The sequence below is a fragment of the Carassius carassius genome, chromosome 43 (assembly GCF_963082965.1).
Source record: "Carassius carassius chromosome 43, fCarCar2.1, whole genome shotgun sequence".
In the NCBI taxonomy this organism is placed as follows: domain Eukaryota; kingdom Metazoa; phylum Chordata; class Actinopteri; order Cypriniformes; family Cyprinidae; genus Carassius; species Carassius carassius.
In genome coordinates, this window is record NC_081797.1 from 16,517,970 (window position 1) to 16,536,482 (window position 18,513).

General features: G+C 38.4%; 1 protein-coding gene across 13 annotated transcripts in view; it reads right to left on the reverse strand.

The window, feature by feature from the left end:
• The window catches only part of LOC132124979 (tight junction protein ZO-1-like), a 158,304-nt gene that overhangs the window by 108,499 nt on the left and 31,292 nt on the right, over positions 1-18,513 (reverse strand). For all 13 annotated transcript variants that reach the window (XM_059536163.1, XM_059536170.1, XM_059536159.1 and 10 more), the window contains 2 exons: positions 18,413-18,454; positions 18,132-18,291 (listed from right to left, as the gene is read on the reverse strand). In XM_059536163.1, coding sequence (XP_059392146.1) covers positions 18,132-18,291; positions 18,413-18,454 — 202 coding nt within the window. The remainder of the gene's footprint in view (positions 1-18,131; positions 18,292-18,412; positions 18,455-18,513) is intronic.

Sequence of the window (18,513 nt, forward strand, 5' to 3'; positions counted from 1 at the left end):
ACTAACACAATAAATGACCCAAAGAGTGCTGAGCCTTTGACGCCTAATCATCTGCTCACGATGAAGTCCTCAGTGCCTCTTCCTCCTCCTGGCAAATTTGTCCGTGAAGATTTGTACGCTAGGAAAAGATGGAGGAGAGTGCAGTACTTGTCAGAACAGTTTTGGAGCAGATGGCGCAAAGAATACTTGGCCAACATATGCCTCAGACAACAGTGGCATACGCCTAGAAGAAATGTTCACGTTGGAGATGTAGTAATTCTCAAAGACGACAATGTTCCCAGAAATGAATGGAGACTAGCTAGAGTCGTTGAGGCAAATGCAGAAGATGATGGGTTAGTGCGAAAGGTTAAACTGCAAATGGGAGAAAGTAAGTTAGGAAAAAAGGGTGAGCGATTGACAAACACATCCATTTTGGAGCGTCCAATCCAAAAAATTGTAGTAATAGTTGAAAACAGCTCTTAAACTATGAGTGTAACCACAAGGATTAGACTAATTAGTTTTGACATCTAAAATAGTAAAATTCAAACGAAGGCAAAAATAATACTGTTTATGAAAGTGTAGAAAGATGAATGAAAGTTAAGTAACAGCTTATAGGAAAATTGCAGGATTTATTTTATTTGTTCAAAATATTACTGTCATAAATCCTTGTAATTTTGGTGGCAGTGTAAATGTCGCAGATATTTTTTACCTTTGAAAGGTTTTTGGTTTGTTTGTTTGTTTTGTTTTATAAATTTTGTGGTAATACTTGTGTGAAAATTGTATTGATCTACATGATAGTTTGGTAATAGTGACACCCCAGGGGGGAAAAGGAGTAATATAAGACGTATTGGTCATGTGATTTTATATTTTGCGTGCTGACCGGAAAAGGAAAAAAGATAAGAGAGAAACACGAGGTGTCGCACACAAATCGAAAGAGGTAAAATAGAAACAGTGTTCGAGCAAAATTGTCTACTAATGTCTCCTGAGTCCCGATTGGAAAGCACACGGTATGTTTGTATGCATTTTGGTTATTGTTTATTTATAATTTGATGTACTGTGTACATTGATTTCAGTTTTCAGTTTCGAGTGATGTCATGGTAGAATCACTTCAACAAATTTGATTGTAATTTTGGTTTATTTTTCAGTTTTTTCACGGTGTCCATTCAATTTTTGTGATATTGAATATCATGATTCCTGAAAGGAAGACATTAAAAGTTTGAAGGCATCAGTTGAAGCGTGATTTTTCTGGTCTGGAAAAAACATTCAGGAGCCGTTATACAGGATACCTTTGCGACCACCGAGAACACGCTCACAACCGCTTCGAACGCCTAGTAACTGGCTAACGACACCCAGAACAACTTAGCGACCACAGAGAACACGCTCACAACGGCTTAGAACGCCTAGTAACTGGCTAACGACACCCAGAACACCTTAGCGACCACCAAGAGCACGCTCATAACGGCTTCGAATTCCTATTAACTGGCTCACGACATCCAGGATACCTTTGCGACCACCGAGAACACGCTCACAACCGCTTCGAACGCCTAGTAACTGGCTAACGCCACCCAGAATACCTTAGAGACCACCGAGAACACGCTCACAACCGCTTTGAACGCCTAGTTACTGGCTAACGCCACCCAGAATACCTTAGCGACCACCGAGAACATGCTCACAACGGCTTCGAACGCCTAGTAACTGGCTAACGCCGCCCAGAACACCTTGGCGACCACCGAGAGCATGCTCATAACGGCTTCGAACGAGCACGCTCACAACGGCTTTGAACGCCTAGTAACTGGCTAACGACACCCAGAATACCTTAGCGACCACCGAGAACACGCTCACAACGGCTTCGATTGCCTAGTAACTTGCTAACGACACCCAGGACACCTTAGCGACCACCGAGAACACGCTCACAACCGCTTCGAACGCCTAGTAACTGGCTAATGACACCTTAGTGACCACCGAGTGCACGCTCACAACAGCTTAGAATGTCTAGTAACAGGCTAACGACACCCAGGACACCTTAGCGACCACCGAGACACACTCACACACGCTTCGAACGCCTAGTAACTGGCTAATGACACCCAGAATACCTTAGCGACCACCGAGAACACGCTCACAACGGCTTCGAATGCCTAGTAACTGGCTAACGACACCCAGGACACCTTAGCGACCACCGAGAGCCCGCTCATAATGGCTTCGAACGAGCATGCTCATAACGGCTTCGAATGAGCACGCTCACAACGGCTTCGAACGCCTAGTAACTGGCTAACGACACCCAGAACACCTTAGCGACCACCGAGAACACGCTCACAACGGCTTCGAATGCCTAGTAACTGGCTAACGACACCCAGGACACCTTAGCGACCACTGAGAACATGCTCACAACGGCTTCGAACGCCTAGTAACTGGCTAACGACACCCAGAATACCTTAGCGACCACCGAGAACACGCTCACAACGGCTTCTAATGCCTAGTAACTGGCTAACGCCACCCAGAATACCTTAGCGACCACCGAGAACATGCTCACAACGGCTTCGAACGCCTAGTAACTGGCTAACGCCACCCAGAACACCTTAGCGACCACCGAGAGCATGCTCATAATGGCTTCGAACGAGCACGCTCACAACGGCTTCGAACGCCTAGTAACTGGCTAACGACACCCAGAATACCTTAGCGACCACCGAGAACACGCTCACAACGGCTTCGAATGCCTAGTAACTTGCTAACGACACCCAGGACACCTTAGCGACCACCGAGAACACGCTCACAACCGCTTTGAACGCCTAGTAACTGGCTAATGACACCTTAGTGACCACCGAGTGCACGCTCACAACAGCTTAGAATGTCTAGTAACAGGCTAACGACACCCAGGACACCTTAGCGACCACCGAGACACACTCAAACACACTTCGAACGCCTAGTAACTGGCTAATGACACCCAGAATACCTTAGCGACCACCGAGAACACGCTCACAACGGCTTCGAATGCCTAGTAACTGGCTAACGACACCCAGGACACCTTAGCGACCACCGAGAGCCCGCTGATAATGGCTTCGAACGAGCATGCTCATAACGGCTTCGAACGAGCACGCTCACAACGGCTTCGAACGCCTAGTAACTGGCTAACGACACCCAGAACACCTTAGCGACCACCGAGAACACGCTCACAACGGCTTCGAATGCCTAGTAACTGGCTAACGACACCCAGGACACCTTAGCGACCACTGAGAACATGCTCACAACGGCTTCGAACGCCTAGTAACTGGCTAACGACACCCAGAATACCTTAGCGACCACCGAGAACACGCTCACAACGGCTTCGAATGCCTAGTAACTGGCTAACGACACCCAGGACACCTTAGTGACCACCGAGAGCACGCTCACAACAGCTTCGAACGCCTAGTAACTGGCTAATGACACCTTAGTGACCACCGAGTGCACGCTCACAACAGCTTAGAATGTCTAGTAACAGGCTAACGACACCCAGGACACCTTAGCGACCACCGAGAACACGCTCACAACCGCTTCGAACGCCTAGTAACTGGCTAATGACACCCAGAATACCTTAGCGACCACCGAGAACACGCTCACAACGGCTTCGAATGCCTAGTAACTGGCTAACGACACCCAGGACACCTTAGCGACCACCGAGAGCACGCTCATAATGGCTTCGAACGAGCATGCTCATAACGGCTTCGAACGAGCACGCTCACAACGGCTTCGAACGCCTAGTAACTGGCTAACGACACCCAGAACACCTTAGCGACCACTGAGAACATGCTCACAACGGCTTCGAATGCCTAGTAACTGGCTAACGACACCCAGGACACCTTAGCGACCACCGAGAACACGCTCACAACCGCTTCGAACGCCTAGTAACTGGCTAATGACACCCAGAACACCTTAGTGACCACAGAGAACAAGCTCACAACAGCTTAAAACGTCTAGGAACTGGCTAACAACACCCAGAACACCTTAGTGACCACCGAGAGCACAATCACAATGACTTTGAACGCCTAGTAACTGGCTAACGACACCCAGGATACCTTAAACAGAAAATATCGTTCACTGGTGTGGACCCTAATATCGCTATCTTTGTAGTTACTTTTTAATGTGTTGCGTTACTTACATTACTTTCTAGCTTGGGCTTGCTTGTTTGTTTTTAATATAAAAAAGTAAAATTTTTGTAAAAATGTAATTTATTATTTTACTCTATGCTCTCGCTCGAGCTAACCTGAGTTCAAATCCCATCTCTTTTGCCGATCCTGTTCTTGTCTCTCTCTACCCAATGGATTCCTGTCTACTCTCTACTGTCCTGCCTGAATAAAGGCATAAAAAGCCCATAAATTTAACTTTAAAAAAATAAGTACAATAAAATAATGCATTACTTTACTAAAAATTAATCTGATTATGTGACATTCATTACTTCTAATACTTTACCCCCAACACCGAGAACCAACAATATTATATATTTTATATAATATTTTGTCATAGCCACTAAATAGAAGACCACTTGTGAATCCGCTAATGAATGAAGGATTCCACTTACATTCCTTAAGAGTGGTAAAACTTCTTAACAACTCTTCATCATAAATACAGTGCAATACTGTAACACCATACACCACATCTCCTGATAAGTCTCAATATATATGACAACGTGCAGTGCTCTTTCACAGCAAGTGCTTGATACGCCATCAAAGAAGAAGCTCTGTTACGTAACTTGTTTTAGGAAGGTGAAGCTAATGCTGTTCTATAAGCCAGCATCCCTCAGAGAACAGCCTGAGCAGGGAGGTCACATCTCTCTGTCTGTTTGAACAGGAAAACTCTGCCCTCTACAGGAGGACAGCTGTGATGACCTCACTCCACAAACACTAAACCATTCACACAGAAATCAGCTTTAGAGGGTGCGGGGAGGTCATTCCCTCATCAAAAAAACCATAAGAACCAATACAGCTGTGATTTCATTGTTTTTTTTTTACGTCTAGATGAGTTATTTTGTTTATCTTTGAAATGAAAAAAAGTCCAATGAATAAAAATGTGCTTGCATTAAGATGAAGAGAGAAATGAGCATTTTACCTTTAAGCAAATGCTATGTACACCTTAGTAAGTCCTTCAAAAAGATTAACTGCCTGGGCAGGATCAAAAAGAAGAGAGAAATATTTAAAGTGTGAGTGTGTTTTGGCGTGTGCAGTCGTTCTCGCTGTAACCCACAGGTTTGCCCGGATGAGGAGACGCTCCAGTCTCAGCAGCATATGGCGGCTCAGTGGGAGCTCCATGCAGATCTCACACATGAAACGCAGCATAAACAAGCCCAGCCCGACACGCGCTGACCGCACTGACACCCACACACAGACCAAATTAAAGGCTGAAATCACACAACATCAAATCAACAAAGAGATAACAACATAGTGCATGAAATAAACGTGATTGTGGCTAAAGTCCAGCAGGTTTTTGGCAAAACACACACACACACACACACACACACACAGACAATCCAAATTGCAGTGCACCAAATGCTTATCTCCATGTTCATGCCATTAATCTTGTTAGGAGCTGTCGGCCAATATACTGCAGGTTTTAAAATGACAACTGCCAATATCTAGAGGACAGGAATGCCTTATAGCTGAACGAATGCCAAACTACAGCATACTGTTAAGATATAAGATGTATATAAAAATCAATGAAATCACAAGCACATTGACTTTTAACTTTAATAGTACTTTAATTATGAAAACATTAATATGGAATTATTATTAATTTTTTTTAAATCAACTAACAAACATAAAAATATTCCAAAAAGCATTTTCTTTTAAAGTTGCTTTTACACCACATCTAATATCACTAAAATATCAATAAATTAATTATAATAAAAACAACAACAGTACTACTATTACTACTACTACTACTAATTATTATTATTATTACTAACTAATTTTATTATTACTATTATTATCTTTATATATCTTCTATTACCCTGTTTAACATTTCAAAATTTAATATGATTTATAATGACAGGCTCTTTTCTATGAGACTGTACAAAAATGATTTAATAATTTAAATATTTATTATTTAAAAAATTATATATATATATATATATATGTGTGTGTGTGTGTGCTATTATATTATATTATATTATATTATATTATATTATATTATATTATATTATATTATATTATATTATATTATATTATATTATATTATATTATATTATATTATATTATATTATATTATACTGAGCAACAGGGGGGCTGCTATGGTTTCCGGGCCCCCTAACATCATTGACATGATCTCTCTCTCCCCCTGTATACTGTATAAAGCTATTATTCCTGTCAAACATTTTGTCAATCATTTGTGAAACATTGTTCGTAAAACTATACTTACATCATGTTGGACTGAAATGAATGTGTAAATTTGGTAGAAATAGATTTGCTCAAATTCTTTTGCTTGTGTTTCATGAATGAGGTCCCAGTGATATCAGAGGTGAGCGTTCTCACAAAGACAAGCCGGTTCAGTTAAAATAGAGAAAAGAACAGCTCTGGTACAGTACAGTGAGTATAGTCTTTGTGTCCGAGATCTCCAGGGGGCTTAATACCACTCGGCTGAGGAGGCAGAATCCCTTCCATTAGGGCAAATGAACAACAACACAGCTGGTGGGGGGTCAGTAGTAAACGTTTAGCTGAACACTCATCAAAATCTACTCATCAAATCCAACTGCCTTTAGCAGATCCCTATACAGTGACGCACCCCATCCGCTAGACAAGGACTCTGAGCGATATATCTGAGAAATTAAAAACAGCACCATCTGAGATTCATTTGCATTTGAATCTAATCCGGTCGTGCTCTGTTCTGACAGCTGATCAATAATAGATCAATAGCATGAGTCATCTGAGATTTTGGATTGATTTAGTTTCTTAGTGTGCACACTGTCGTGAAAAACACAAGCACACAAGCTTGTCTGGAGTTTTTTGGTGGACCGGTCTAGGATGGCGTTCACACCTGAGCCACAGAGACGTGTCGATGACTGAAATCCAGCTGATCTTCTCCCCCCGAAACTGGGCTTGGATTCCAGAATCCTTTAGTCATAAATCCAGCATGGATGCCAATATCGTCACTGGGATTTACAGCTGACCAGTGTGTCACAGAGAGCATGTGGGAAACTGGCAAAGGCCAGTCATTCAGGCCAACCGCTGTTTTCTTTATTATAATTGCTGTATTTTCATAGATTTTCTGAATGTTTCAAATTAGAATATATTTAGTAAATTTTCTGTTTTCTCTTTAATTTTAGTTAAAGTTTCAGTAATTTTGTTGCATTTTTTCTTTTGATTTGTTTTTATGTATATTTTTTATTTATTTATGTATATTATTTTTAAGTTTAATAATTTTTTAATGATATTTTTATTTATTTCAGTTAACGATATTAACCCGGATACTATTTAAACTGAACTGAGCTGGACGATGACATCACTGAATAAATGATGAACTCACTTGAACTGAAAATTGAGTGTTTACAGTTCTCCTTTTACGTTATTACACACTATTTTCTTATTTAATACTGTAAAGCTGCTTTGATATAATTTGTATAGTTAAAAGCGCTATATAAATAAACGTGACTTGACTTGACTATTAATCCCCTTACTCTTAAAAGTCAGTTTTAGAAAATAAATTGCAATGAATTTCTAAGCGGAATGAATCCTGCAAAAAAAAAAAATAATAATAATAAATAAAAATGACTGAAATGAAGACAAACAGAGACACACAGAAAGGACTTTTCACATTTCCATAATTTTCTCTTTTTTTAACAATATATAATTTCTTTTATTTTTCTGAGTGATTTTTTTTTACTAATTTCTCATTTGTATTACTTCATTTATTTATTTATTAATGAATTTCTGTATTATTTGTATAATGTATATAATGCAGAATGTATAATTTTTTTGCATGTATTATTATTATTTACAGCTTTTATTCTCCATTTATTGTAATGTATGCATGCTTTTACAAAAGAGACAGATAGATGGAAGCAGATGACCTTTACATGTGCCGCTCCAGCAAACCTGGAGGACAAAGATTGGATGTCTAGATTTTATCATCAGGAACCAATTCACTCCCTTTTCCTATTAACTGAAATTGATCGTTTAAAGCTAATCATTTATTTAGTTTGATTGATTCATTTGAATGTGTCCTTATAGAACACAGTGTAATGAATTTGGCAAAATATCTGTATTTTTTCAACTAAATTATTCCTGTTAGATGGATTCTACTGCAGTCAACTCTTTGTACATAACTCACTCGCTGCCACAAAGGGAGGTGAGCATGGATAAACAATGGAGTCAATAAGATGCTTCAGCATCAATAAAACCTAATCACTTCTCTCCTTGAAATGTTGTTGACCTGCAAGCTACTGTTGACTAATGTGTCTACCACTGTAATGTCCGATTTGCCAATGAATCATTCTATTGAGCTGATTTTTTTAAACGATTCAGTCAAATCAACTCGCAGATTGTTTGTGGATCACTCAGATACCTGCAAGACTTTGTTTGGGAGTAACAAAACAACAATTTTAATACAAAACTGACACGTAAAGTCCTGCTCTGGAACATCAGGTAACATCTTTGAATGATAACTCTGAACTGATTCACTAAAATGAATCAGACTTCCCAGCGCTATTATCAAGTCTATCTAAACTACAGTAATGTATAAGACATAAAACTTTAAACCTTGACGATTTGATGATTATATTGGATCATTTCATCAGCTCACTCATTCAATCTCGTTCAGCAATTATTACGCTTTGAAAGTTGTTTTTTTTTTTACAAAGACGCATCGATTCGCTACAGGAGGCCTTTGTTTGACCCCCCCAAGAGCCGTGTGAGAAATGGATGGGCACTTTTTATTACACTTCTTTTGGACTGATGCATGGAACAACCGCTGAGTGGCATTAAACAGCTTGAAAGATCAAAGACAATATTTAATATAACTCTTCGTCTGAAAGAAGAAAGTCATATACACCTGGGATGATTTGAGGGCGAGTAATTTATGCTTTCACTACATCACTACACAATTTCACTACATCTTACATGCAGCATTGTGATATGACATTACTGAGACTGAAAATTCCCTTAATACATGTTTCTTTTAAAACTGCTGTGAATAAACCATGAATTGCTTCTATTCACAGATGCCATTTTCGCATTACATAATCCTAATAGTTAATGTAAAATAGGCCAATATAGATTGATGGTGACATAAATTTGTACTGACAGTGGAGTCAGCAATACCCTATTAAAGAGCTGTCAGACTGCAGGCTATATCTTGGAATAAAAACATACAAGGAATTCTATAACCAGCAAACCTCTAGAAATCGCTTTTCCCAGTACTAGCATCTCAGTCATTTTGGGAATGACTGTTAACTTGTGTCATAATCATTTTTTAATAGATACATGAAGTTCCTACAGGTGTTGCCATAAGAAGAGTAACTACAGATCATTAAAACAATGATCTGACAGCAAAGATGATATAACATTTCATAACTGCAATAGTGAGAATGTGTGTCTGTTAATAGAAGTTTGTGTAATATCTGCAGACTGAATTCTTAAAGTGCTGCTCCATATGTCGAGGTTTGTGAAGGCTTGAGGGGGCACACGTGGTCACATGGACTTCCCATTTTTCAGACTCTGACCTGACAGCTGGATCGCTCTCAGCGGGGCCCCTTTGGCTCCGGTAAACCAATCATCCTTATGCACATGCATACACACACACAACACTGACACACCACCACCAGAAACGCATGAATTCAGTACTGCATACTCCGAACATAGGGACATCCAATATACACTCTGAAATGCATGTTCAGGATCATCATGTCTGATATTAACTCACTTATCAGAATACACACACAGACGCATCTAATGGGGGGACATATTACATTAGCAATTACATTAGCAATGGGGTAAATCTACCTCATAATGGTCATTTTTAAATAAAATATTGTTGAAATTTTATATACTCTGTCAACCCTGTTCCTTTTCTGAGGACATAATTATGTCTCAATATAAACGTGTCATAAATACAACTACAACATGTTTATTAGAAATGAGTGCTGTCGAACGATTAATCTTGTTTAATCGCAACCAAAATAAAAGTTTTTGTTCATGTGTTTGTATATATATATATATACAAACACATGCATATATATGCATATAAAACATGTATATATTTAAGAAATGTATATATTATAAAGTTTATACATTAAATATATTTATATATAACATAAAATATAATAATATACATATATAAATGTATATATGTAAATATTTGTAAAATATATACTGTATGTGTGTGTATTTATATATACATAATAAATAGACAAAAACTTTTATTTTGAATGCGATTAATCGAGATTAAACGTTCGACAGCACTATTAGAAATATCATTTAATGCTGATATTTCCACTTTTTAATTATCAGGTATTTGTTACAAAAAATCAAGGTAACAGGGTTGACATTTTAAGATTGTCTCCTACTGAACATTTTTAAAAAAAAAGCGATAATAAGACACCTTAAAGGGTTTATTTCTTGAAACTATGATGATGATGTCATTATATTTCTTCACCACACACCAACACACTTCACACTTCTGTTAATTGTTTTTTCACAGTAGGGGGCCTATATATGCTATAAGTGCATTACAAATATCCCCTAACATATAATTTGTGCACACATATAGTATACACTATGAAATGCATGTGTAAGCATGTTTCTGTCACTGTGTTGGATATTTACTGACATCAGAAACCACACACAGATTTGCTAGGATAGAAATACTACATTAGCGATGGGCTAATATCTATACAATTTATGCCATTTCCAGTTTTGAAATGGTGATTTTTTAAGCAAACATTTGTAGTATTTTATCTGTTAACCCTGTAACTTTTATTGTCAATAAAATAATTTAGTTTCAGATAACACATCTCAATATGAATTTGTACATTTTAATATATACGTTATGATACAGTTATCTTCTCAGAAAAACAACAGGGTTGATTTCAAAGTTTAATGTTTGTTCACAATCTCAAAAATACAGCCACAAGGTGTTTAATGGAAATAGAATTGAATGCTGATTTTTCTGTAAATTTCTAACTTTTGACTATCAGATGTTTAAGATATAAAATCAAGGTAACAGGGTTGACATTTTACGATTGACGCACACATTCAAACTTCAGCTTATCCTTAAAAGGTTTACTTATTAATGTGATAATGTCAAATTTTGATGGTAACAGGGTTGACAACTATGAAACATTGAATATTAAACAGTTTATTACTTAGAAAAAGTAAATATGACTGTAACAGAGTTGATACAACCTCGAGATGCAGTTTCAAGGTTTTTAAAAACACATTATACCGCCTAAAATCTAAAAATATACAGTTTTCTTATCTATTTTTTTGCTAATATATTTGAGTAGTTGGAAAAACAGGGTGGAAACAGGACAAAAAATCTTTTTTATGATAAAAAAAAAGACAAAAACAATTCTTAGTCATTTTTTTCATATGCATATGAGGGACACAGAAAGCACCTGCTTTATAGAATGGCACAGTAAACACGCTTCTTCTCATCTTTCACTGATCAAACATGACACACACTCTCTATACATATGTACACACACACACAGCACTGCTGTAATGCCGTACAGAACAAAATGTTCTCTCTCTCCATCCCATCAAGCTCTAGGGACCCTCTCGCCATAGTGTTGAGCTCCCAGCGACACTCAAGGTAACGTCACCCCAATTCAAAGAAAAAAAAAAACACCTATACTCATTCCCCTCCCTTTCACCTCCTCTCGCTGTCTCTATGACATATAGGTGAGATACACCTCCCTCCCTCCTGCTCATCCTCTTTGTGTCTTTTCAGCTGCTGCATCCACCCCCTCCTCAGCGTATGTACCTTATTCAAGGGTAGCCCTCTCTCCTCGCCGCTCACGTGCAGGGACACCTCTGTCCCCATTCCTGTCTTAGCTTTTTCAGCCCATCTCACTCTCTCTGTCCCTCAAATATGCAGATCGGTTAATTCAACTGCAGTCTCGCCTCCGCTGCAATTGCAGCTGCAGCACTTTTGCCACACCGAGCAGGGCGCTAAGTGCTTACGCTGGTGTTTTTGGGCGAAGACAGTGAACGCTCCTGTTCATATACTGCAGCCTAAATGTGTGTTGCTACAATGTTTTATAGTTCTAAAAGGCCAGAATAGTATGTTAACAACAGATTGACATGTAAATGATTTAGATGTACTCTATTTCACATCAGTTCTTGTGAGCAGTAGGTTAGCAATGGTGCTTTTTAGCCAAATCATTCTGGATTCAGTAGCACTGTTTGGATTAGCATTATTTGCAGGCCTCCATGTAGCTTTTGCAGCAAAACACTTTTCACACTGTGGAACAGCTGAGAGAGCTGGAAAAATGCTGCTTGAAAAATATATCGCGTACGTGTCCTTTTGAATTCATGTCCAGAGATTATGACTACAGTAGCAAGCAAATATAAAGGTACAGTTCTTCAAAATATGACTTGAAGTAATATAACTTATGGCGTCATATTTGATTCTTGTGTTGAAGGTTTTTTTTTTTTTACTTGTGTAGTAGTACAGGTATATCCGAAATAGTCTAGAAAGACTATTATATAATGAAATGAATGATTATATAAAGAAAAACATGTATATAATGTATATAATAAAAAAAAAAATTAATATAACAGTCAAATACCACAAAAACCTTTGCAACTCAAATACCTCATTAAAAAATCAATCAATAAATGGAATGTGTCTCATATAGCACACAAATAAATAAACCTCAAAAACCTAAGCTAAAAAATCTCTATTTTTATAAAACATTTATGATCATTTTGTAAACTTGTTGCCTTATACCTTATAAGCACTGATTTCCAAATAATGAAAGTAGATGAAGAGTGATACAAAAAGCACAATAAAAGTGTTTCATATAACTTGTGCACTATATTCTATTCATTATAAAGCTAAACGGTAATATAAGACAAACATACTCTTTACACACATTAAAACATGGCTGATGGCATTGTTTTTTTTTGTCATTTTTGCAGCCCTGCTCCCCATTGACTTTCATTCTAGAAAAAAACGTAGCCAGGACATACTTCAAAAAATCACCTTTTGCAAAGAAATACAGTCTCTGAGATTTAGAACAGCGTTTGGTTGAGTAAATAATAACAGAATAATCTGTGTGTGTGTGTGTGTGTGTGAATTATCCCGTTTTATAAAGATATAACCCTCTTGTTCACAGGAATTCAGGAGGATGAATGAATATGCATTGCGGAAATGGCTAATGTGTTTTACAATTACCCTAAAAAAGCGTGGAAAGCCTCGGAGGGGTTACTGAAGCGCAGCAAAACGCTAGTGATGTCAATTTACGTTCTGTAATAATTTCTGCTCCTGTGCCTTTAGTATTGGCTTTCAAGGTGAAATGGGAAAAAAAGTGAATGGAGTGATTGAATGAAGATGAGAGGTGGAGAGCTGATATCGGCAAAAAGGAGAGGAAGGAGAGCGTTCATGAGATAAAGAGATGGATAGAAGGAATGATTGGAAGAGAGAGAGTCTCGCTTGAGCAGAGTTATGTGATGCATTTCACAGTGCTGCATTTCTCCTTTACCCTCTCCCTTTCTCTCTCTCTCTCTCTCTTTGCTGTGCAGTTTTCTGCAACCTATGCACTAACAACTGATTCATGCTCTCCATGAGAGAGAGAGGCACTCGCCAATACGCCGTGACTTCAAACACTCAATTTTAATGCATGCACATACAAATAAAAATCAGTGTTATGAATGATTCAAACGCAGCTTATTCTGCACAATATTATATATTTTCTCTTCACCATCCTTTCAATTACAGACTGACAAGTCCTGCCTTACATTTTCTGTTTAAATAATAATAATTATTCAAATAATTTTGAAAATGTTTATTTTCCATGACAATATTGAAACTGTTCTCAGTCTCAATATGTGCTCAGATTTGTATAAAAATACAAGACGGTTGGAAAATTTACATATTTTGTTTAGAAAAATGTTCACCTTCTCTTACAAAAGTATTACATTCCCCAAAGAAACTTTAAAGATGGGGTCATGCATTCTAAGTTATTTACACTGTTAAAGACTTGAATTGTCATACTATGGCCAAAGTTTAAGAAAACGATTTGGACACATGATGGAGAATTTTTTCGCCAAATACTTGTTTCGGAAAGTTTTTTTGGAGCATGGCTCTTCATGACGTCATGAATGGTGGAATTTTTTGTATGGGCACTTCTCCAAGAAGAGTGCACGCACACATCAACAAGAACAAGAGCATGAGCGGCAGCACTGCACAGGACATGCTCAAGAAGTGTGTTTTTGGTTATAAGGGAAAGCTAACTTTATTCAGCTTCCCAAAGAACCCAGCGTAACGTGAACAATGGATGCTGTTTGTTTTTCTGGGGAGTATTGCAAATGGGTTTGTTTTATAAACAGATGGAGCTGTCCCAGCGATAAAATGATTCGAAATCGCAGGCGGTAAGTAAAACTGCATCAAATTTCTCTTTAAAGACTCTTTAGCTCCGCCCACAACACGCCTCCAGGAACTTGTCTGTTTTCGGAGAGAATCATAAAGCTGTATCTTTCTTTTATAAGTATGATAAAACTAAAGACTTTTTGGAGTCAACATTTCTCAGAGGAAGGCAAACATGTTTTACATGTGAATGCAAAGTTTATTGGGGGACTGTGAAGTTTTTTTGTGAGCACACTCAATTTCTCAAGGGAATGCAAAAGCTTCGCAAATTAACAAAATTTTTCCCAGGAAAGCAAAAGTGTTGTGAGCGAACGCAAAATTACTCAGGCGAATGCGAGGGAATGTAAAGTAGCCTATCTTGGTGGAACGCAAAAGCTTTACAAGACAACACAATAGTATTGAAATATGATTTTTAAACCTTTTTCATTCTTTCATCACCATTTTCTCTGAGGTGCTCTGTAGATTTGGCAAAGCAGCTGAAAACAAAAACAGCCTAATCCAGGCTAAACTGGTTTGCTGGTCTTACAGAAACCGGTTTTATCTGGTTTTCCAACCTGGTATGAATGAATGAGGCATTTATATAGCGCTTTATTATTGTTTATTGCTGTACACCCAAAGTGCTTTACAAACACATGGTCTCTCCTAAACCACCACCAGTGTGCAGCATCCATCTGTATTTATCCAACTCTTCTCCTAGCATGACCAGCTGAAAATTGCTGCCATAAGATGCAACACCAGCTAAAACCGGCTAAGACCACCAAACCATTCTAGGCAGGTTTAAGATGCTTTTTTCAACAGGGAATTCTAAAATCTGCAATCAAAATTAAGTTATTTTAAAACCTCAACCATTTCTCATTGACTAAAATACCTGAGCTATTCCATCCACACATTTCATCCTCTTTATGCTTCTATTGCACGCTAATAGTCTCATTATTGGTGCTTGCTAAGGCTACCATCATTATTATCGCAACCATGGTTAACCACAACCAATTACTCAAATGACGTTTCTTTAAAATCATTCAGGTGTAAAGATTTCGTCTGGCATTATCGTTGACTGTTTTTGGGCCACCAAACAACAATTCATGAATCAAATCTTAGAAACCACCAAGCAAAGCTCTAGCAACTACCAAGGACACCTTAGCAACAACATAGCAAAAGCCTAGCAACCAAACTGGACACTTAGCATTCTGGCAGCGAGGTTTATTAGTTAGCATCAGTGGCTAACCCTGCTCTCTCTGCAGTGGGTGGCTCTGTGTGTATATCTTTCAGTAGAGCGAGTGGCAGCAGTAGAGAGGTCTTCACTCAAGTGTTGCTGCGGCATCATTACTCACTGTGTGCCGGAACGTTACTCTCATCAGCTGCGGTTGGCATTCGAGCCCAGTCAGCAACTTTCCTCCGGCCTGTGTACGTGTGTGTGTGTGTGTGTTCTGTTAAGAGAGAAATATGTTTAGTATTAAAAGTGCAGGAACCTGGACGGTGATACCCCCGTATTTCACTGAGATGTTCTGGAGAGGCCAGATATTTTAAGCACAGGCAGAGCAACAGCGTTTTAAAGGGGTTTAATGAACCGGTTCTAACTCACTTCACTAAAGCCGACAGCCTTTGTGGAGGAAGCTTTGTTGAAAAGCACATTTGCTCAGTCACTTGGCACTGAACTAACCTTTAGCCTGACAGTCGCTCCGGAGGCTTCTGTGTCGCTCTGATATCAACATCCAGCTGTGTTTCAAAACCTAATGAGCTGCCTACCTAGACAGGATATTTTTAGGGATAATTTAGGTCCATATTTGTTTGAGTTCAGTGATATGCAGTGACAAAACAACTTGAGTCACACATCTGAATGAGCATTTATGTTTACGCGAGCGACTGTTTATTCATATTTTAAATTAGCTTTAAATTTGGTCATTTTTTATTCGTTTACATTTTACTTTTTAGCTTTAAATCATAGTTTTAGAAATGTTAGTACTTTACCTAAAAACATATTTATTTCACTTAGTTGCAAGCAAGACATTTATGCATCCACTTTTAGGAATCATCTCAATCATCTGTTAGTCAACAAGGCAACACAATATACATGCATACAATGTGTGTTGTTTTAAATTAAGTTAGTTATAATGATTAATGATGCTCCACTCTCAATTAATCCAACAAATGCTGCATTGACAACTCTGACAACAAATCTGAAAGGCTATGATGATATTCATCATTAACTTTGTTAAAAACTCTCACACGTCTAGTACTACGAGTATGTTTCAAGTACAAACAAACCTTTCCAAACGGAATCCAAAAGAAACATTTTTATAATAAATTTTCCCTAAAGAAAAACCCTCTTCAACCAGAAAGACATAATTTCATCCATAATTGCAAAGTGCGAGAGACTCAAACAAGTGGAGTTTACTCATGGAAGTCCCACTCAAAGCTCATTAGAATAATAATCATGTTAGAGTGCATTTCCTCAGAGCAGGTGAAGCAATTTGTGAGACATCCTGATGTACTTCAAATCCCAGGTGTTTTATATGCAAACGGAAAGCCAGTCCGGGGTATACCAGTGCAGGAATCAGATTCAGTAAGGTGTTGCATTAAGTATGAGCCCATGAAGTATCTATGAGGCATTCAGACAGTCTGCGCAGGGTGAACATGACAGACTCATGTAACATTCATGGTGGGAAATTTTATTTTAAAAAGAATTTTAGATTAGAGATTTGTAGGATGAGAGTTGCGATAAACACACAGCATGCAAAGACTAGTTCACCCAAAAAACTTAATTTCTATTACCCTTGTGTAGTACTAATTGTTATTTTCTTTCATTGAACACAGATAGGTGCTTAGCACAGTGTTTTCCATACAATGGAAGTGGATGGGGACTGGGGCTTGCTGAGCTCCAAAAATGACAAAGATGACAGGTTTTCTGTGAATAGCTACTTCAATTTCTGCCTTTTTATGCACACAGTGCTATCAGATTGTTTCAGAAGGCATGCAATATAATACAGGAGTCAAATGGATTACTTTAATGGAGTAGGTGTTAAGTAGAACGTTTTCCATACAATAGAAGTGGATAGAGACTAGGGCTGCTTGAGCATCAAAAAAGTAAAAAAACAACCATTTCAACAATCATTCAATGAAAGAAAATCTAGAAAAGAAACCTTAACTCAAATTATGTCCCTAGAATGACAAGAAGGTAAGATAATTATGGCAATATTTCACTTTTAAGTGACATGTCCCTTTAAAATGTCGATTGACTCTTGATATAAATTTACAAACATTCATGAATTGACTCCAGCTGTTTGCTTGTTAATAATGTATGCAATAATTGTGAATAAGTGGACTTATACAATTGTGCATGTCATGTTCACTCTTGCAGAAACTCCCTAGAGCAGCCATGCAGACATACTGGTACATGTGCATTTTCATAAACAAACAGTCACGCGACACACACAGTGATGGTATTGCTTTTCAAATACATGTATACCTGCACACTGAGTGCGGACACACAACATCTAGGGGCGCAATCTCATCTGAATACTCCCTGACACGCCACACACACTCCCCACCCCCACACACCACACACAGAAGCACTACTGCAGTGGATGCAGTCTTTAACTCACGTTGGAGTCCAGCAGGTCGATGCTGTCCATGCTCTTGCTGCGGTGGATTCGGCCCTTGATTCTGCGCAGGGATGGTTTGCCGTGACCCGATCCCTCAGATTCATCCAGCAGAGAGATGTTTTCTGGGGTGCCAATGAAACTGTGGATCTTGGGATAGTAACTAAGAAAGAGACAGACAGTGTGTGTTAGATGTGGTGTAAATTTAATCTCCATTAAAAAGATTAGCACAAATCATGGAGTTTCGTTTGTGAAATGGAGTGAAAAGGGTTTAAAATGCTTACACTGCAGGCCCGTACTTGTCTTTGTCGTGTTTGGGGAAGACCCTGGGAAAAGAGAGAAACACTTTAAATTTCAGACAAAAACTATGAAAATAGAGACATTT